General features: G+C 26.1%; 1 protein-coding gene across 1 annotated transcript in view; it reads right to left on the reverse strand.

Annotated features, from left to right (window-relative positions):
* Positions 1 to 1,674: 1,674 nt before the first annotated feature.
* LOC129985214 (polyhomeotic-like protein 1) overlaps positions 1,675 to 23,231 on the reverse strand; it is a 29,807-nt gene continuing 8,250 nt past the window's right edge. Inside the window, exons 5-15 of the mRNA XM_056095156.1 lie at positions 21,790 to 21,961; positions 20,285 to 20,823; positions 18,831 to 18,920; positions 16,551 to 16,734; positions 14,955 to 15,361; positions 12,623 to 12,707; positions 11,649 to 11,858; positions 8,748 to 8,792; positions 7,420 to 7,508; positions 5,398 to 5,643; positions 1,675 to 2,954 (exon numbers count right to left, since the gene is read on the reverse strand). Of these exons, the coding sequence (XP_055951131.1) occupies positions 2,754 to 2,954; positions 5,398 to 5,643; positions 7,420 to 7,508; positions 8,748 to 8,792; positions 11,649 to 11,858; positions 12,623 to 12,707; positions 14,955 to 15,361; positions 16,551 to 16,734; positions 18,831 to 18,920; positions 20,285 to 20,823; positions 21,790 to 21,961 (2,268 nt within the window). The 3' untranslated portion in view covers positions 1,675 to 2,753. The remainder of the gene's footprint in view (positions 2,955 to 5,397; positions 5,644 to 7,419; positions 7,509 to 8,747; positions 8,793 to 11,648; positions 11,859 to 12,622; positions 12,708 to 14,954; positions 15,362 to 16,550; positions 16,735 to 18,830; positions 18,921 to 20,284; positions 20,824 to 21,789; positions 21,962 to 23,231) is intronic.

A 23,231-nucleotide genomic window follows, 5' to 3' on the forward strand; every position in this document is an offset into this window, starting at 1 on the left:
TTCAAGAGTTGCAAATAAAATACAATTATCTATGTGTAAGAAAAGAACTACTGCTCCATACTTATTTAGTGAAGATTCAAACATTATAAATTGTCACTTCTACTTATTATTCATTTAAAAATTAATCATATGACTTTATATGTACTTTGACAAAAATGTGATTTTAATTAATGGAAGAAATTTATTTTACTTTGTATATTTTTTCTGTATGCTTTCATTAGGTTTAAGTAATTATTCTAAGATATATTTATTACTTAAACCATAGAGCACATACATTTTACACATCAATAGACTTTAAGTATGATTGTATATTTCTTCTGTATGCTTTCATTAGATTTAAGTAATTATTCTATGATATAATTATTAGTTAAATTACAGAGTACATACATTTTACACAATAGACTTCACCCATTATTTTATGAAATTACTAAATATTTCTTTCATAGTAACTTATGTATAAAAATTATTATAACTATGCATATATTGTAAAATAGTCACACATATAATGCACAAAGTAGAGATATGAACTTTGAATATAGTAACAACATTAAAATAAACTAAGTTAAATAGTGCTTGACGGTAAAATAGAATTGAACAAATGCATTAGTTTTAAATCTTAATATGAGAAACGTAAGTAACAAATCACAGAATGAGGTTCAAACTTTCAGTGACTAGATAAATAAAAGTTTTAATTTAAAAGTATTTACAGTTTCTGATATTATAAGAAGTTCAAATGCCACCTACTCCCCAATATTGTTTATATTTTACTGAAAAGAAACACTAATTTTAAAATAAGTTTAAAATCAGTTCCTTTATAAAACTTTAACATATAAAAAGCAATGCTTTGATTTAATTTTACTTTATAACAGAAAAAAAAATGGCATGCATAAATAGACAGCTAAAAAGTTTTGGATATAAATTAACAAATAAAACAAGTATACACTGCATGACTTAGTGAAATTATGTTCTTTCAGTATAAGAAACAATAAGGGACAACAATAATTTAGGAAAACTTAATTAACATTTATATTTATATACTAATGATTAATAGTTAATAATATTGTATATTAACAACTAATGAAATACACACATGGGATTCTTATAATATAAAGTACTTCCCAACATGCAAGTATAATAAAAAATTATTTTTCACATAAAATGCACACATCACATTGCACTAGATAAATATTTTACATCTACTATTTTATATAAAATGTTTATATTTAAAACATTAACTTATACAAAACATTTCACAGTATCGCAAAAACAAATGAATTTTCATACTGATTAGTATTCAGATCATTTCTTGGATACCAATAAATTAAAAATAATCTATATTTGAGGTTTGCCAGCAAAAATCAAAATAATGAATCAATAAGCAATGCTGAAATACAAAAAATTCCAGGATTTAGAAATCACAAGTAATAATTTCTTTAAAAAAATTCTTTCTATGGAAATAATAAAAAATGACATTTTAATTCCATAATGAATATCTATATATACGAAACAAATTAAAAGATATCTTTTATACTTATAATATTTGTTCACAACAACAATAATACAGTCACAATACATGCATGCATTAAGAGAAAGTTTAAATATTAAACATGACTTTCAAATAGTAATGAAAATCAGTAATATGTTTAAATACATTATTACATATTGCTTAAAAAATATATTAAAAATTTGTGACCAATCTTTTGATTAATTTGCAATTATCTTTTTTTTTTTTTCAGAAATAATATTTTACTTTCTGAAAAAAACTACAACTCTGAGTTACAATGAAAGCTTTGTCAAATCTTCAAAAAGACTGATCACAAATTTGCATGGTTGTGTTTGAATTTTCGGAATTAACAGAAAGTTTTGACATTTTAGTGATATTTATTTTTAAAAATATATTGCATAATAATTTCTTTTGTCAGCATAAAAATAGTCAGCTTTATATTTTGATTATTTTCTTTAACATCATTGCAAAATGAATTAATCATTTTCTTCTCATTTTAACTTTGTGAAAAGAGATTTTACTAACTTACGCAATGAAAAAATAAAAATGCACTTATTTTTAAAGTGTATTTTAAGAAAATGATAACTTTCTAATGAACTTGTGAAGCATAAACAGAATTACTTTTTAATTTTTGGCATTTCTGTGCATTTTTTAGAACAATCAAACTGTTTATTTTTAATACAATCCCTAAAAAGATTGCTCTTAAACCAAGCTTTTTAGTTACAGTTTGATGAGTATTAGACTTTTTACTTGCCATTTCAAATTGTCATTGCTTATACCTGCAAGTAATGAGTTTTTATTTGTAAATACTTAATGAACCTTGCAACATGATGCATATCTTCACAAGGAATGTATAACACATGGTTTCAAAATACGACAACTTAAATGGGAAACAGGCACGTGAAAAATATTTCTATGAAAGTCTGAATGATAAATAACTAAAAAATTTGAGTATTATTACTCAATAAGTTAAAAGATGTCCTTCAATACTTAGTGTCAAGTAAAAACGAGCGTTTACACATTGTCTCAGAATAATAAAAACTCAACTTCCACAACAGAAGAAGCACTGTTTTTCACACATTCACAAGCATTTGCTTACAACACTATAAATATATTACAATTTAATAATAGTCTTTTGAAATCATTACACCGGAAATGTTTTTGCCACCAACCTGTCAAGCTCAAATGCTTTCTAGAAGTCATGTGGGAATTAAATCTGTATCAAAATCAGATATAACAATGTTCATACCTAATGGCTGACTTCATCTCGCATGGAATTTATTTTAGCACAAACTTTTAGAGCTGGTCCCAGTTTCATACTCATGAGACTCATTAAATGATCTTCTTTTAAAAGCAAAAGTGCTTGTCCATCAATCTCCTGAGCTCTGAATTCATCTGCATAATCTGAACACCCAGGCATATCTCGAACAAAATCAACAACATCAGTAACCTATAAATGAAAGGGAATTTGATAAGTCATAGAATGACAGAAAAACACACACACACACACTAAAAAATGATAAAATTCTTTAATTTCATTCTGCTACAGATATAAATAAAGTTCCCCATTTTTAAGTTATTTTCTCTCAAAAGTGGGAAATTTTAATAGAAAATGTGAAAAATGCTTTTTTCTACCTTTGTGATTGGAAGATATACATGTGTGGTTATCTATTATAGCTTTACTTCATTAGAAGTAAACTTATCTATCATCCATGTTGCTATACAATAGGGCAAAAAAGGGAAATTGAGCATTAAATGTTTATAATTTAAAACTTTAGGGAAATAATATTTTATGAACAATATTGGTTGTTTTATTCAATTTTGTTAGCAGTAGGATCTCAAATTTAAGTTTTACATATTTAAAAATTTTTTTAGATAAAATTATATCAAAACATACGAGATCACATTAATGAAGGTAAATAACTATACATCTAAAAATTCAACCAAACAATAATGTGGAAAAAACAATGTACAAGTATTCTAGATACAAAAATAGAAAACAAAAGAACTGCTTAATGTCACTAAGTATTTACGAATCTTTTTCAAAATATTTTTAAATATTTAAAATTTGATATATCCTTTTAAGAAGGGAAGTGGAAACTTATTTTCTCCTCTTTTAAAATCACTGGAAGATTTGTGCTAGTGAATACAGCTCCCTACTTTACTTTTCTTGTCATATATATTCCTTACTTCCCAAGTTGCACACTTCATTACATGATACTTAAAAATTTTTATTTACAATATTTAAACAGCATAGAATATGTCTTTTGTTATACTGCCCAAAATTGTACAATCCATCAGCACAGTGTTTATCCCCACATTAAAGCTAACCTCATGTTATAAAGAGGATAGATTGTGATGATATAGAGATTTTAAAATATGGAGTTCAATTATAATGGAGCTTCAATATAATTTTGAATAATTTTTTAAATAATAAAATTTTTTGACAAGACTGATGTAAGAATATAGACTGTATTAAGAATATAATATGAAAGCACAGAAGTGATTTTAAATTACACATAAGAGATATCTATCATGGAAGTAGTTAATGTGTACTATAAATGAGTATTATATCAATTATTTCTAATGTATAAATTATTGAGTAAAATTTAAAACAAACTGTTTTTTAAAATATGGTACATTCTTAATGTCTCATTTTTGGGTTATTAAAAATTTATACATACATTTATTTTGTATTACTTTTCTGAAATGATCAACTCTATATTTGGTTTGTTTTAGTTTATGAAAATAAACATTTCAACATTCGAGTTCTCTATAAAATTTGAATTTTTAATCACAGCTGTAGCATGTTTCTTTAAACAGAATAAGTTTTGCATGCTTTATATGCAGTAAAAATTGGGATAGAGAATTTTTCAGAAAAAAAGTTTCTCATATTATATCTAATCAGTCTAAAATTAACATTAATTTGTTTTCTTTTAAATAAAAGACAAACTAAATTTTTGTTTAAGTTAATGAACAGATGTAAAGGGTTTAACAGCCTTTTTTTTCCATATCAGGTAAAATGCTAAGCAAAATTATCATAGAGCAGTATATTGAAGTAACAATATTGTTATCATTATAGTAGACTTAGTAATAAATTTGATCAATACTAAGTAATAAAATATAAAATTTTAAAAAAAGTTTTCACAATATTTTTCAACTCTGTAATATGAATAGTAAACAAAAAATAATATTTGGCTTTTGATAAATAATAATAATAACAAAAAAAATGATCCAATAAATTTTTTAACACTAAATTTCATATAAAGTTGTCAAGTTAAAGTTAATACTTTTGATTCAGACTTTTATAAAAACAATGCTTTCAAACATGCTGGTGTCTTTTGAATATTGTTATGTACTGCACAATATTGTTCAATTTTATACAACAGTGTGAAGCTACTGGGGTAGTAATAAATATACCCATTATACATTGTAATAAAATAAAACAAATGTGTAATCCATCTACATACTTATTAGAGATGAAATAGATTAACAAGACAATCAGAATTTAGTTTAGTTATAATAGCATCCTATTTTGAAGCAACGCAAGGACTATTTTAAGATGGATGCTACTATTTTGATTACTGCATAGCCAAGATGAAACCTGTCCCTTTGAAACTTTTTGTGCCATATCAGCATGAGAAAGCTTGAGCTTTGACAAAATATTTGTATGCTAATCCCAAATATAAAGAGGATCTTGGGTGAAATCTAGGTTCAAATTTGAAGGCAGTTTTAAAGTTCAGATATTACTACCTTCTAGTGATTATAATCTGAGTGAAATCTTAATGACTCACTGTTAAAGCTTGTGATTAGCCAAATAAAAAAGGATAAAGGAACAAATTGCAAAAGGTTTTAAGCACACTTCTACATAAATTGATTGAAACAATAATTACCGTCCATTTCAATGGGGATTTTGTAGCAAACTCTGTATGAGACACAGGAGCTTGTTCTTCTTCAACTGGTTCTACAACTGGAGTTGGTGGACGGCTTTCTTCTTCTTCCTCTTCTTCTTCTTTACACACACTAGTATTTAAACTTTCTTCTACTTCCATGCTGGATACTTCTTCCATTGGCTCTTCAGGAATTTCTGTCTTTTCTTCAATCATTTCTTCTGGTATATGTTGAACTGGCTGAATATTCTGGAGCCAGAAAAGCAAAATAATGAAAAGATTAAGATCATAATGCTATTTGAATATCACATTTATGTTCTGAAAACTGCATAGGACAATAAACAAGTTATAATAGAAAGGTAACAGAACTTTTAGTAAAAATTTTTTCATCCAAATAATTCATTCTGGAAAAAATAAATAAATATCTGGAAATTACTTAATTTTGAAACTGTTAGTATAATTAGAAAATTAAATTTTCTAAACAATATTTGCTTTCAAGAATTATTTAATTTATTTCAAAGAAAATGGCAGAAATATATATCAAATCAAAATTTAACTTTTCAATGACCTTATAAAAACATGGGCACTTAAATTTATTCCTGATTCGATGCTGTCTCAAGAGGAAAGAAGGAATACACTTAAAAATCAGAAATTGTAAAAGTCAAATTAAATGAAAAAATGAGATAGTTAATAGTAACTTCTAAGGTTTAAAATTTAAAGAAATAAAAAATTATATTGAATGCCCAGCTTTTTTTAAAAAAAAAAATATAGGAGACGAGCTTAATTAAAACAAATGCAGGTGCTTTCTTTAAAGGTAGCATTTATAACATATGATTGAAACAGCTCTTATTCGTACCAAATAGTGCAAGAAAATATGATAATTTACTAAATGTTTCTGTGTATAAATATAGAATTTTCGGAAACTTAAAAAAAAAACTTTATTAAGGCTGGCTTGGATATGGATTTGTTTATTTTGTCAAGAGGTAGGTACTTTTCAATTAGCCAGGTGTAAGCAATAAATTAACAAAGATATAATGCTCTTCTGCAATAGTTTATATTAGGGTGTCCCATAAGTTTCTTTCCTATTTCTAATATGAAATGTATACGCAATATTTACTGTTTAAGATATTATTTATTTTGTTACATAACAACTTTTTTGCTCTATTATCTTTTTCCACTTCTCAGGGAGCTTTATTATATCTTGTTTTCAAAATTGTTGCGCTTTGGGCAAGAAATAATCTTTGATGTGTGCTTTTATTTCACTGATGGATTTAAAGCGCTTATCACAAAGAGAATATTTTAAAGACAGAAAGAAGTAATAGTCAGATAGAGCGAGATCTAGAGAGTATGCAGGATGCCGTAAAACATCCCAATCAAACTGTAAGAGCTTCTCTCTTACAACTAATCCAATATGTGGCCTCATGATGTCATGATGAAAAACAATGCCTTGTCGATTCATTAACTTTGGCCAGTTTTTTGCTATGGCAGCTTTTAATTGAGCCAGTTGATGACAGTATTTCATACAATTTATTGTTTCACCTTGAGGAAGGAGCTAGTAGAAAATTATGCCTTTCCAATCCCACCAAACGGACAAAAGGACTTTTTTGGGATGTAGTCCCGGCTTGGAGTGTACCAGAGCTCTGATGCAACTGAAACTGATGATATAGATGGCTAATAGATAAGCCTGCATATTTGCACAAGCAGAGTAATAAGGCCATTCACAGCGTGATGAGAAATAAACTCTTGGGACACCCTAATATGGCTTAAGTTAAAAAAAAACCTATTAAATTAAATTAGTTATTTATTTTGTCAAAATGAATAATTCTTCTGAAAATGAGTTGTTTTATTTCCAAAATATTGCTTATTATTGCTAAACATGAGATACTAGCAAAATTTGATCCTAGAAAAACCCCAAGAAGAAAATTTCTAATGAAAAAAATATCATATTTGGAAATACAAAATATTGATATCGAATAACTTGCATTTGACAATCATTTAAAGTTTCATATAAATCAAAATTCTTACCCATTCTTTCTCCTCATACACCTTATTTTCAGATTTTTTCCAGCTTTTCTTTGATTTCAGGCCAAGTTTCTTCTTTTTTGATTTCCCACCTGATATTTAGATGTATTAATAAAGTTGGTCAGAATTATGACATGAAAATGTATAACTTGCACAAGGATGCAAGTATAATATAAATGAGTGAAAAATTAATATAATAAATCATTATTTTCTTAATAATTTATAGTATGCATATGAAGTTATAAATTGTACTAATTTATGGTGTAGAGTATCTAAATGAAGAAAAGATTCTCTTGCAGTATTCACTTGCAGCAAAGAGTTTTTATACACAGAGGAATGAAATGCATGGAAAAAAATTAAATGTTGCTGTTACCATGAAAAATCTTCTTGGTTACTATATAATAAAAAAGAGATGAAATATTAAATATGGGTTAATTCTAATATATCTGGTCTAAATTTAAAGGCAAATAAAGGAGGACTGAAATAAACACATTGTAATGGAATGTGTGATGAAGGTACTGAAATTACTGATCTCTACATTTGGATATATTTAATATCCATACAGTATGATATCACATATCTACTAGAAAAACTTTTTCCATTAAATTGGAATTGGCAAGATATATAAATATATATACTTCATAGTTGTGTAATATGCCAGCATTTTACTTAATTGATTAACTAAGGCAAATATTTTGTTTATGCTATACATAAACATTTGCAATGGAACATAGTATTTTATGTAGCATAGAGTTAAAAAATCTGCATGAAAGAATCAAAATGAGAATTCAAGACAAGGTTTTTTACTCTTCTAAGACATCATTTTTTAAAAATGTTATTGAGTTTAATAAATTAAATAAGTTTAACTTAAGTTAAAATAAATAAATTATGATTTCTCACTGTAGTTTATTTTAAATTTTTACAAAATTTAAGACATGTACACAGAATGCAGTTATTAATATATGTTATAAAAAAGCCTTGTTCAACAAAAAGGAATAAAAAGCCTATAGGAGGAAAAAAAAAAAAAAAAAAACAGAAAAAAAAAGCATTTGCAGATGTTTGTTAACTGCAAATGCAATCATTAAAAGGGAGTTTTCAATTCTCATTATTTGAGGTTGAATTGGTTCAAAATTGAATATAATTCATTGTTACATAATTGGGCTTAGTAAAGGACTGTAAACACAGCTTATAGATTAATAATAAAAAAAAATTGATTCAATTTCTAATCAAATAATTATATAATTAGATACAACCATGAAAAAATGCTTGATAACTATATTGTAAAATAGATTTAAACTCAATCTTATCTACTGTACTAACAATAAGCTTACCTTTTTTACTACTGCCTTTCTTTTTATGTTTTCTTATTTCTTCTCCTAAAAAGAATATGAAATATATAGATTAATACAAAAAATAAAGGAAAAGAATAATTAAAATTAGTTAATATTTAATAATGCAATTCCTCAATCTGTTTGTATTGTGTCAAAGTGCAGCAATATAATAAAAATTCATCTTTGAAAGCTTGGAAGTTGACTATCTGTAAATCTGCACTTGCACAAGCCTGTAAATGTGACAATTCAAAAACACAATAACAAATGTATGAGATTTGATACATGATTTTGAGAATATAATTGTAGTTATGTGTCAAATTTCAGTTTCAATTCATTATTTGTATATTAACTGTATTATTTGTATATTAACTGTACCTAAGCAATTAATCCTAAAAAGTATTTTAATACACTCTTTTGTAACAATTGTTTGTGCATGGTTAATAATACACAAATATATTTATTAGAGAATATGTGAGAAATTTTGGAGGGAACCATTCCCACTGGGCTTATTAGTGAATCATTTTAGTCAATGCTAAAAGACTACTTTGATACAAAATCCATTTTAACAAAGATTTGGAACACTCATTTACATAATCAAAGTATTTTCACTTCAACATCCCCTGGAATAGTAACATATTTTAAAACCTCTATGGAGTAATATTTCCTTAAATTACCAGCACATGAGGAAATTCTTGACTTGTAAGAATGTTTCATAAGTCTTTTTTATATCTCAAGTAGTTGAAGAATTAATATATATACTCATATGACCTAAACAAATTCTAAACATAATTTGCTTGATTTAGTTCAGTCAAGCAATTCTAGGTATTAATGAAATATAATTCTCATATAATTCATACTCAATAAAATATAATTCCAGTTTTCAGTAATTGCAGTCTATGCACTTTTTAATATTGTTCTAATACAATAATAATTAATAATATAATAATAATCATATTAAATAAGATAGTCTATGTTATCTTATTACTTTTGAAGCTAAATTCTCTCAATAGCATTTTTTTTAAAATTTATTTTGAACTTTTTAAAAAATTATCAGTTACTTAAGTATGAAAATATGTAATCTTTTAGTGAAAATGAGAGAAGGGGGGGGGACAGATATATTATAAATTTTGTAAAAAACTTACATTCCAAAATGTGATGTTTTTTTTTTTTTAATCAATCGTTTAAAAGATTTGTTTGGCTGTCATAATCAAATCAAAAGTTTTTCAATATAGATAAATATTAATAATTTAATATAGAGGTAAAATAAACCAAATTACTCGTTCATTTTATTATTTCCAACTATGTCCTAGTCATTAGTCGTATTCAAAAAGATTTAAGTTATGAAGATTTGGAATTAGTGTAATTACATTGACTTGTACTATATTAAAATAGTGCATATGTTTAATTGTACCTATTCGCTATAGAATGTATGTATATTATTTACATAATATTCAAATATATAGAAACTGAATAAAGAACTGCCAGAAGCAGTTTCTATGCATTGGCAGTCATCAGTGACTTTAATTTTGTAAATAGCTTTTTCACATTTCCAAATCTCTCCTAAAACAAAAAATACACCAAGTAAATTTGAGAAAAACTACCTGTACAAAATATGCTAGGGCAATAAAACTAAGAACATACAAATTATTCTATTACTGTAATACAGATTATTTTATAAGATACAGATACATTGGTTAATAAAAGTGTAAAATACAATATATTCATCAATAACAAGTTCTTTTAAAGTATTAGGCAGTATAAATGTTTCATATAAAATACATAGTTGGAAATACAAAAATAGGAAAATGTTTTAAAAAATGGCAGTTAAAAATCCTCAAGTAATTAAAAATGTTGGCTCCACTGTTAATGGTGATAAATTTTGAAACATTGCTGTAATAACATCTCCTTGTACTTTACATGTATAATTAAATATTTGTTTTTCACAAAATTGGTAAAAGAAGCAAGAGTCATAATGCATTATTCAATCTTCAAAACAATGTTTGTATCCTACACATTAGTGGAATGGAGGAACCTTAAGGTCAGATATGTATGAATAGATTCTTAACATAGTTGATATGATGTATTTTTGAACATTAAATAAGCCATTTCATTTGTTAAATATTTTCATTATTGCTCAATAGAATATTTTTTTGGAGGTGGAGGATTGAAAACTTTTTATTGTTGACTTCACTACTCTCTTTTTATAGATGAAAATAATTCTGAAATATTTAGAGTAAATCTATTCTGCACAGCTGCAATTAAGGAATGATGATCTGTACTGTAATAATATAAGATAACCCAGTTCTGTATACACTGATTAAAACTACTTATATTTCAAACTTATTATTGCTGATAATAGAACCTCCAATTAATACACAAGGTAATGTTACAATTTTTAAAGGCAAGAAAGCTGAGATTTATACAATATCACATTATATTCAAATATTCACTCCTTTTCCAATTCTGAGAAGCTTTGTTTTAAATGGAATATATATAATATATAAACACAAGAATTAAAATTTGTATTCCAATAGAAAAATTTTTAATATATTTTTTTCAGATTCACTGAAACATTAGATTTCTAACAATATGCAATGGTTCACTTTAATGATCTAAATTAAGCTTCTATGTTCAAAAAGGGCATATTTTAATGCCATATTTTTAAAAATTTATAATACGAATATATTTCTTGAGTAAGTACTAGTATTTAAGAATGCATTTGCAAGTAAATAAAATAAAAACTTTATTTTTTTTTTTTGAAATAAAATTCATAATTTCATAGGTTTACATATAAATATATTGAGATTTGCATTTTTCTCTTAATTTAGTAAATTTAATAATTCTTTGTTAAATAATTTCCCTACACAAGGTAAAATTTGTACGAATGAAGAATATACAAACCTGGTTTTTGATCCTGATCTGGTAAAATAATAGCAAAGCGTTTTGTAATGCCAGCATTAAATCGCTTAGCACATGATGTAGAACAAAATCTTTTTGATCTTTTGAATTTTGCTTTTGGTCCAAGTTTACCACAGTATTCACATTTTGCTAGCTCCACTGGTCCACCACGAATTTTAGGAATCTTATCTTTCTTTTTTATAACAGGAATTTCTAAAAAAAATATAATAATAATAAAGACAAAACGAATTGAAAATCACATCACATAAATGTCACATGAAAAATAACTAAAGAACTTCCTCATAAAACTAAAAATTAATTCTGTGGAATAATTTTTATGATTTTTTTTTTAATCTTATAAATATATTACAAGTTTGTGTACATTATTATAGATAAATCACTTTTAAAAAATCACATTGAATTGGAAACTTATCCCCTCATTTGACAATCCTCTGCGATTTATGAATATTCATAGGACATTGCAAGTGAACACATTATTTAATTTTCATAATCAGATTATCTATATAATTGAATTCAATAATTTTAATGAAAATGGGATAAAATTACAGAATTTCTTCATCTTCCATCTCATTTATATTAGATTACTTACGTACAAACTTCTTTAATTGGACTCTAAAATAAAATCTGGTCATTTGAAAAATAAGGCTAAGTACAGTGAAATATGGAGAAAGATTTTTTCTTCCTTTTTTAATAGAGAGATAATAATAAAACATAATATTTACAGTTGATAATTTATTCAATTTTAGAAATAGTGTAATTGTGGAACCAACAGTCAAATGCTTGAATAAATTAAAATTTTTTACTTCATCTATTATGTGTGATAATGTAGTCTACAAAATATTCTGGCCTTGTATAATTTAAATTATTGACTTAAACATTTGTGATTACTTCTAATACAAGCAAAGACTGCTCAAATCTATCTTATAGATTATAGTTTACAAAATCTATAATTTTACCTGCAGTCTGAGCACTGCCATAAGGTTCCATAGATTTTTCAACAATTTCTTCTTTAGCAGGTATGCTGTACGAAGGCAAAGTGACCTGAATGAAATAAAATCAAAATATTTTAGTTTACTATTTTATTTTTTTTTACTTTAATATGAGAATGCTTGAAAATTAGCAATTCTGTCAAATGTATTTAAATCAGAAAATATGTGTAATCAAATTAGCACTAGAAATGTTTTTAAAATAAATTTATGTTAATCTGAGATAGGTGACATTAAAAATTAGTCATAATCATTGTTGTATAAAGCAAACATTTATTTATTTATTTTTAAGCCAAACAATTCAAAAATCAATAGTTAATTTTAAAAAATCTGGTTCAATACTTAGAAAATTTTTCAGATACTTTCAGTATTTTTACTTCTTTTTTACTTTACACTACTAGTGAGAAGTGGATGATAGGAGTTAAAAATCAACAGAGTAGATTTAAGATAAATTACTTTTCTTTCAATTAAGTTGGAATCTATTTCTTTGACCTTTAACCACAATTATAAGAATTTTTCTCACCAAATGTTTACTTTATTTTTAATTTTAGCATTCCAATCTTTTGTTTTTAATTTTTATCTAATAAAAGGATTATAAAAAGATTGCTTACAATAAGACTATATAGCTTATAATGATATCTTTAAGAAAGTTAACTCTATGATTATGTAATTAAATATAATACAGAGGTATTTGGGGGGGGGCATCTTATAAATATGCCCAAAAAATGCATACATTATGCACATATATTCCATACAATTATTCACCAATTATGAATTTCTAAATAAATTCAAATTTTAAAATGAAAGCAGACTTAAATAAAAAAGCAAAAATAAAGATTAAAAACAAAGCAAACATTTATTTATTTTTAAGCCAAACAATTAAAAAATTAATAGTTAATTTTAAAAAATCTGGTTCACTACTTAGAAACAAATTTTATCCTATTGTATTCTATTCTCTTAAACAGCTGATTTTTTTTTGTTTTTAAATTGTTTTAAATTGTTTTTTTGTTATATGTTGATATAATATAACAAATCAATGAAATTAATGTAGAAGCCTTCACAAGTCCTGGCCTCTTAAAATACTAATTTTACTCTCTGCAAATTTGTTTGGTCAATGAGAATAAAAATTTCTATTGATGAATTCTTGTTAATGAATTGAATATAATAGAACTTTATTATGATTTTTTAGAAGGGAATTTTATAACATTTAGGAGATAATCTAGAAGAGTAATATCATGGATAAGATACTGTTTACTTCTTTGATACATGCAAGACTAATCATAACAAAAAACATTTGCACATGATATAAAATGTCCATTTAGGTCAAGCTGATGACCCATAATGACTTCTGCTCCCTCAACAAATTCTGAGTAAATTATCTCCAAAGAAATGGTCAAAGAATTGGTTAAGCAGATAATGGAAACATCTCTATGGTGACACAGTTGCATGTCAATTTCTAATTATTACATAACATCTTATCAGAAATTTCCTATTTCTATATCCCGAATATTACCCTCTTCCACCTCCAGCAGTTTACAATTATTTCACATAACTTATCATCATTTCTTGTCAAGACATACTGATGCATGAGACTATTGCAAGTCATTCATGATCTAAAGTTGCTTCTCAAATGCAAACTCACTTCAACAACCATAATCTTTTTTCTAGAGCTATACAGCAATTCATGGCCTTTAGTTTTCTTCTTTTTCCTCTAATCTCATGTCAGAAATATCTTTGTATTATCAATATTCTAAGTATATGTCCAATCTATGCCCAGGGCCATTTTTTTTCTTTTTATTTTCCAGATGTTTGATTATATAATTAAATATTTGAAATTTTATTTGGCAAATACATTTTAAGAATCTTTCTGAGGTAAATTATTTGGTAGGTATTTGATTTTTGTTTTTGTGATTTAGTAATTAAATGCTAAAATAAAATATTAGTAATAATTAAGCAGTTAATTTTAGTTCTTGTGTCTAGTTGTAGCTTAAAATTTCTAAGCTTCCTGTTGTAAAGTATTTCATAAAACTAACATGGAATTATTTCATATAATAATGTCCTGGTAATTAATACAAATGTATAATTTTGAACATTAAATAAAGGTAATATAAAAAATTGTAAAAGATAGTTTTAAAGTCAATTTGAAATATAATATTGCCCAACAGGAATAATTAAAAAGTATTTTAAATTATACTTGATATAAGAAATTTGAATACCCTAAACTAAATCTTAGACCCTACTTCATATATAATAATCTTTACAAAATTCTTAAACATTTTAAAATGAAATAAATTTATCTCACAGGAAATGGTTCTGAGCCTTCTTGGATGACAAATCCTTCAATAACATGAGTTAACACATGAGGTTTGACTATTGCCTTCTGTGGTTGTTTTTCTTTAACAGTTACTTCAGGCATTGGCATCACAATTCCAATATTATCAGCTTCAACTTCTTTTCGACTTGGAATGACTTTTTCAATAGGAACTGGGGCAGGCAATGGTGGAGATGATGCTGGTACAGGTTCTTCCACCACTTCCATCTGCACACACTCATCAACAAGTGGTACAGCAGGTGATGGAGTGACAATGGCAACATCAGGAGTTGATACAGGTTCTATAGGCTCAGCAGCTTGGGCAACTTCGATTTCAATGGGTTCTGGGGCAGTTGGGGAAAAAGCAGTTTCGGTTGCCGCTGATTTATTGAATGGCTCTAAAAGCAAAAGTAATATTTAAGAATGAAAACAAAACATCAGTAATGAAATATAGAAGTGATATATTTTAATATAAGAATTTTAAAATTAAGCAATAGGCTAAGAAAAAATATGTCAAATGAGAAAATTTTAATTAAAAATGCTAAATGAATTAAAAAAAGTTACAATATTTTAAAATTAAGAAGAAATATTTCTTTCTGCAGTAATGAAATAATGCATCAAAGAAAGCATTTAATGAAATAATGCATCAAAGAAAGCATTTAATGAAATAAAACACTAAGCAGAATAATTTAAAATGGAATTTATATTAAAAATTTATAGAAAAAATTTAGATTTTATCTACTTTAAATGAACAAAATTATCTAAGAGCCATTTTGTGACATTTCCAAAATAGGAAAAAAGTATATCTTATGAATAATTTTCAAGTAATATTAATAAATAATTTCATCATGCAAGATCTTAATATTACCCTTTAAACAATAAAGATTTCTTTTTCCTTTCTAAAAATATACATTTTTGAATGCATAGATCCCATTTTATCTAAATAAAAATATTGCACTTTTATAATGAGCTTCAATTCAAATATGTGCTTTAATTCTTAATTTTTAACAATATGGAACATTGAAAAAAGATTAATTTTGAATGTCTTTCTTTACTAAAGTTTTACAGCATACTCTATACACCAGATTTACAAATGAAGCCAAAAATACAAAATTATTTTATTTCAAAATCACAAGATCATTCTCTAAACATGTTCATGTTTTGCAATTCAAAATGTCTTTTTTGGCAAAAGAAAAATTAAAACAGGCAAAAAATTTATGAACATTTAGGCAATGAAGAGTTAATATTAGGCAAATTAAAGAGTATTTGAAACAGTCTTTGAGGGCACTGCAAAAAGAAATAGTTTTTTTTTTATTTTTATTTTATACAACTAAATATGATAAGGGGTCATATGGGTAAACAATAATTATATCTTTAGCACTATTTACTTCATGTTATATTGCTAGATATTATTATAATATTTTGATAAAGAACAGATTTTCAAGTAGTGGTTAACAGTTATTATTATAATAATTATAGTTAACATTAGCCACATAAATTCTAAATCAGCATGCAAATTCCAAATTTTATTATGCATCATGAACATGCTTTCTTGATACATACATTTATAATGAAATAAACTTTCACCTAATATCTTATTATAAATTGAAGCTAATTTTGGTTCTGATGTTGGTTTAGTCTGGTTGGCTGCATCGGCTTTTTGACTTGGGGGTGGTTGCGTTTGTGTTTGAGTAGTAGCTGTCTGTGAATGAGAAGAGCTCGTAGGAATTGACACTGTTCGACAGTGCAGGAAACGAGATCTTGGTTTGCTCTATAATGGTGAAAGATAAATTTAAAGCATGGATATGCATTCAAAAAAAATAATTTAACAAAAATTATCACTATATATGATATTTTACTTTATAGTAAACAGAAAAAATATATATGCAAGATAAAAAATTGGAATGAAATGATATTTTTAACTATTACTAAAAGCGAAAAATATTATATCATTTCATATTTTATCTTATTCAAATTTTAGTTCAAGCAATCAAAAAAAACCATTTCAATTGCAATAATAGATTAGCATTCCAATCAGAAAATATATAATGGCTAGTTTGGAATTTTCAGGACAAAATAATATTAAATTATGTCCAGATTAAAAATTTGGTGCCTACAACCCTTATTTCCTTTCCAACTTTTATAATGATTTTGGTTCTAAGAGATTTAATGTATACTCAGCTAGTCCTTGGTAGATGTGACTGAAACAGCAGCAACTTAACTTTGCAGTCAAGCTACAGAAATCTCCATGAAAACTAAATATGAATGAGCAAATACTTCAGAAAACATAATTTTCTTGAAAAAAAAAAAAATTATTCAATATTTTACCTCTTTTTAATTTTAGTTCAAGCAATTTTTACAAAAACATTGTTACTGCAAGCATAGTTAGATTAGCATTCTATTTTGATCATAGCGGTTATTCTGGAATTTTTAGGATTAAATAACTTAAACCATGACCAAATTACAAGCATGATGCTTACAGAAATTATTTTCTTTTCAACTTCCATATGGATATTTGATTTTAACACATTTAATGTATAACCCCTGGTAGATGTGGTTGAAACAGAAGTCATTTAGATTGAGTAAACATAATACGAATGTCCCCATAAAGAATTAAGCTTAAAACTGAAAGCACATAACCTTCTTGAAAGAAAGAAAAGGGTGAAAAATGGCTTAAAAAGTTGACTTAATAAACAAAAGTAATAGCAAGGTAAGAGTTTCAAACTGAAGAAAAATACTTTGCAATTTATAGGGAAAATAATGCTTCTTAAGATTACATGTCAAATTTACATTCAAAGATGGATTGCCAAAATCTTAGGAATCAATAAATCAGAAACAAAATATCAAATATAATTCAGATAAGGAAGAGTACCTAAAATTAATTTGCCAAGAATATCTATAAGCAAAATAACCAAACAATATAATTCAGGATGAATTGAAATTCAAATAATTCAGGATGTATTTTTGTTTATACTATTTTAAAAATGTATTCCCTTTAGATATAATTATAAAATTCATTAAATAAATCTGAAAAATAACATCACCATGTCGTTAATAAAATCAAGTGAAAGGATTCATCAACAAAATTTTAAAATGTAAGTCACATACAGAAATGCTAATATTTGATTAATTAGCAAATTAATATGAAAGGAACTACCTAAACATATTATCTAATGAAACAAAACATATTATAACAGAATGATAACAATATGTTTTAAAATATTTTGTGATTATTCATTAGTTTAATATCTAATTCTTTAAAGCTCTTGATGATTATTTTAACTTTAAAAAATGAATAAAATAATAAATTTAGACAAAAATATAAAGCAAACAAAATGTGCTTTTAAGATTTTAATTAATAAAATTATTAAAACTCCAGCTCAATCTAAAATTTGTTGGTAAGATATGACTGAACAATAATGATAAAATAAACACCGCAAGCAGAAATGAATGGTTTGCTTAAACATATTAAAAAAACAATCAGAATTTAACAGCATCTAGTGAAGTTAAATTAACAGAAAAACATTAAAATAAATGTCAGCTTTCGTATAGAAGCTTTGGAATAGTTAGAATAGAACGAAAAGGAAGTGCATTTTAGCATCAATATTTGAAGCAAAATATAAAGAAACTGATAGGCAAATTTTAAATGTGCCAACTGAAATTTCTTATTCAGATACTTTTCAAAAATTTCAAAATGGCATTTTGTAATAACATTTAATTTCTATATGCACTACAGTTTTACTTCAGTTGCACTTCATATTACAAATTCAAATTTAAAGATTAGACAGTACATTTGAAATGCATTGTTTAAATTCATGTCTTATATATATATAATCAGAATTAAACTTGAAAAAATTAAATTATTACCTGAGCTTTACTTATGGCTGTGCTAGTACTAGTAGAAGTGGAAGTAGACACAACTGTTTGAGTTGCTACAGAACTACCAGGTCGTATAGGCTGCAGAAGAGAAAAAAGTGTCACATTAATGTTTTTCATGATAACTGGATACAAAAATTTCCTTTTGTCCAAAATAATAAAACAAAAAATGGGAGTATAAATGCCACGGGGAGTGCCATTGGAGGTAAAACATTAGCACATCCTTCGATTTTTAAAGTCAAATGAAACAAAGGAGTGTAAAATAATACCATATTTCACATTCTACTAGCAAGTGCTAATGATACCTAGAACATAGTAATATTTATATAGGATATGGTATTCCCTCCTCCACATCATCATCAGTGGCTTAAATGAAATCACCTGTGTTTAGTTTAAGTTTAAACAGTTAATGATAATGATATCAAAGTAATAGCAAAAAATATATCTATACTTTCATAATATGATGCAGGTAAATTTGTAGAAAACTTAATTATATAGATTTTATACAGATGAATACATTAAAAAAATCGTTTTTTTTTTTTTTTTTTTTTTTTTTTTTTGTGAAATTATGATTTTTTTTTAAATTTTATATTCTTAATGTTTGAATAAGTTTCTTTATAAAACCATTAGAATTTGGTTTCTAAATCTAATTTTTGGGGAGTTACATAGATTTTTATATTTATATTTACACACATTTTAATGCTATTTTGCATTTTTAAATGCTATTTTCTCAATATAGAATATTTTCTCAAATATAGAATATGACAGAATTATCTTAAGAAAAAATCTCATAAATTAAAACCTAATGCATAGTTTTTGTTTAAATTTACTCTCCACTTCCAGAACTAGAGAATAAATAATCTAATAATTTAGATATATTTTATAATTGTTTTAGTGCTTCACAATCAGTAAAAAATTGGGAAGTTCGTGTTATTTATCAATCAAACCCTAATATTTAAAGAATGAATAGAAATATGGTTTATTTTTTAGTTCAGGAACAAGATAATATATTTTTTAAATTGTCTGTAAAATTTTAAACAAATATTTCAATAAAAATCCAAACTAAAAAATTTTTGTTTTATCATTCTTTTTAGCAGAAGGGGAGGGGGGGGGGACTTTTTTCCATTTTTTTAAAAAACACTTTTGGTACTTAATTGGTATATTTTGGTTTCATAAATACTTTTTTACTCTTTTTATGTAAATATTTAAAAATACAACTATTTTCGAAAGTTTTTAAAAAAAATTCATCCCAAACATAGTTACATACCTTAATGAAGTACAAATAACCAAAACACAACTCGCAATTTATGACAAATATAATCTATTTCAATAAAAATATGGCTCAATAAAAAAGCTCTTAAAAAACAGTATTATAAATAAGTAACATGACATTATAATGCAAGATTTAAAGCAAAGATTTAAAATAATGTCAACATTAAACCTACTGGTTTAGCTTTAATGACCTGAGGAGCAGGAGTACTGGGAGCTGGTAGAATAGTAGGCTGTGTTTGTTGCTGTATTTGCTGCTGTTGAGAAACTTGTGGTTGAATTTGCTGCTGTTGAGAAGCTTGTGGTTGAATTTGCTGCTGTTGTTGTTGTTGTTGTTGCTGCTGCTGATGCTGTTGTTGTTGCTGCTGCTGCTGCTGTTGAACTTGTTGCTGAATCTGCTGCTGCTGAACTTGTTGCTGTTGTTGCTGCACTTGTTGTTGAGCTTGCTGCTGGATTTGTTGTTGTTGTTGTTGCTGCTGCTGTGTTTGAACTTGCTGTTGAGTTTGCTGCTGTTGCTGAGGTTGCTGCTGCTGCTGCATTTGAGGAGCCACAGGCACTGCATGAATAGTTGCTTGAGGTGGTGGTGACTGTATAAACATATCAGACTGCTGACTCCGAATAAAAATGGGATTCTGTCCAAACAATGCCGATGAATGCAATGATCCAGGAGTTGCCCATGTAATACCTGGAGGAACACCTAAAGCTTGAAGTGATCCTGTAAATTTTAAAAGGTCATTCAAACATAGAAACAACTGTATGTTTACTTTTCTTGTGGGAAATGGATGGGAAATTTGCCAATACTTCTTTTCTAATTAAAAGTCAACAGATAAATAAAGGGGAGAAAAAGCCATTTAACATACAGGGGAAAAAAGGAAAGAAAAAAATTTAATACAGACAATTGCAAAAGGAAACAAATATTGACAACTTAATATTAAGCAACATTATGTTTTTGTTAAAAAATAATATATGGTATTTACAAAGAAAGCAAAGATTGCATAACATCAAGCAATCATAATTTAAATTTTTTATTAGATTAGAATGTAATTATTAATTCAAAAACAGGGTTAAGAAATACAAAGAATTCCAAATAGTTTTATATAATGTAAACCTTCATTTTAAAAGTAAATGCAGTAAATCACTTTTTTTTTTTTTTTTTTTTTTTTTTTGTAAATGAGTTGCTTATTATGAAAAAATGTCGCCCTTTTCATGATGAGATTTTTTAAAAAAAATGAAATAATGACTTACTTAAATATTCAAATTTTGTTACTAGTTTAAACTTTTAAACATATTTTAAAATTTGGAAAATAAATTTTATAACTTTGTTGAAAGCCAAAAACATATATGTAATAATATAAATGGAAAGGATAGAAAATAAACAAAAATAAAAACAGCATTTAGCAAATGAATAAAAATTCAGCACAACAAAAGGGAAAATCAATTATACTGTTATATTCTATGAACTAAATACTACATTTATAATTTTCTACACTAATTACTTTATTTAGATTTAAAGATTTATATTATTTCTTTAAAAGGTCACCTGGTACTTTCTCATAACCTGAAAAAGTATTAAGACAAACGATTAGACAATCAAAAAAAAAATTTTTTTTCGGAAATCTTTAATAGTGAGGTTAATATTTATATTAACAAATAAGTTTAAGCAACAAAATATAAGAATTACCTAAAAGCTGTGCCTGATTAGTAATCATTGTAGGGGCTTGTGTAGTTAGAATATGAGAAGCTGCTGGAATCTGTTTTAACTGACTTGTAGCAATCATTTGCCCAGTGCAGGAAACATTGGGAGATGGTAAGATTGGCGATTTTGGATGAAGAGTGGCAGGTTGTGAAATAAGCTGAAATAGGAAAAAAAAAGTTAAGACAAAATTAACAAAACATTAGTAATAAAAGTTATTAATAGCTAAAACTGATAACAAACTGATGATAAACTGATAATCTATTTGAAACATTTATTTACATATTCATAACAGAAAAAAGATTTGGCATATACAAAAGGGGTAGAGGGTATTAACTTTTTCATACGCTGATTTTCCCTATACAAAGATATCAAGGACGAAAATTTTCATTTTGAAATATGACTAATAGATAATAACACCATCTAAATCAATTATGTTAATTTTTAAATTTCCGTTTCATATCAACATGAGAACTGATTCATAATGGCACACTTAATGAACACATGGCAACATGCACAGGAAATCAATGGCAGGATTATTTTTCAAATTAAAGATACTAAAATATTAAAGATACGATTCAAGTAGAAAGCCTCTGATACCTCCCAGCACAAAATATAAAGAAACTACAAGATAAAAATATTCCCACATTAATTAGAGAATACACCTTTTTATTTGCAACATAAATGGACAAAAGTCATTTTTTTAAATAAAAAAACTGGTTTCTATATATTCATACCATATCAATTTAAAAACATTTAATAATTTCATAAGCAAAACAAAAGACACCATGTACAGCAAGCCCTAGGAAAAATTATTTTCCAAATTCAAAGATTGGTATTTGTGTAGTAATTTGCGATTAACCACAAGGAAAACAGGGGGGGGGAATCCCTAAAAAAAGTCATATTAGTCCATTGATTATGTGAAAGACATGAAATGATGTCAAAAGTCTGCCAAAGGAAGTGTTTAATATACAAGAATTCAAAGATCCTACAGTACAAAAGTAGATTTTATCATTGAACCACTAAGATTCTAGTAGAGAAATACAAAAATATTATTGTAGAGAGCTTTCAATAGCTGAAATTATTCACAAGCATAAAAGAATTAAAAAAAATTATAAACAATTCATCCATTTAGAATGGGTTTCAAAATAAAGATCTCAGACTATGTGAATAGTGCAAAAATATTAGAGTTACAATTATTAAGAGCTTTCTCCTTCAGATTTTTAAACACTTGTATGTGAAATCAGCACAGAAAAGATTCTTTATAAAGAAAATTCTTAATTTCTTTTCATTAGTACTCACTAAAATTTTATTTCCTTACTTATTTCCAAATTTTGGACCACTGCAAAATTTTTCTGATAGGAAAGAGGCCAAGAAGTTTTTAAAGAGGGCTTTAGGAGCGAAAAGTTTAAGAAGATCTGTAATAAGAT

Source organism: Argiope bruennichi, chromosome 9 (genome assembly GCF_947563725.1).
Source record: "Argiope bruennichi chromosome 9, qqArgBrue1.1, whole genome shotgun sequence".
In the NCBI taxonomy this organism is placed as follows: domain Eukaryota; kingdom Metazoa; phylum Arthropoda; class Arachnida; order Araneae; family Araneidae; genus Argiope; species Argiope bruennichi.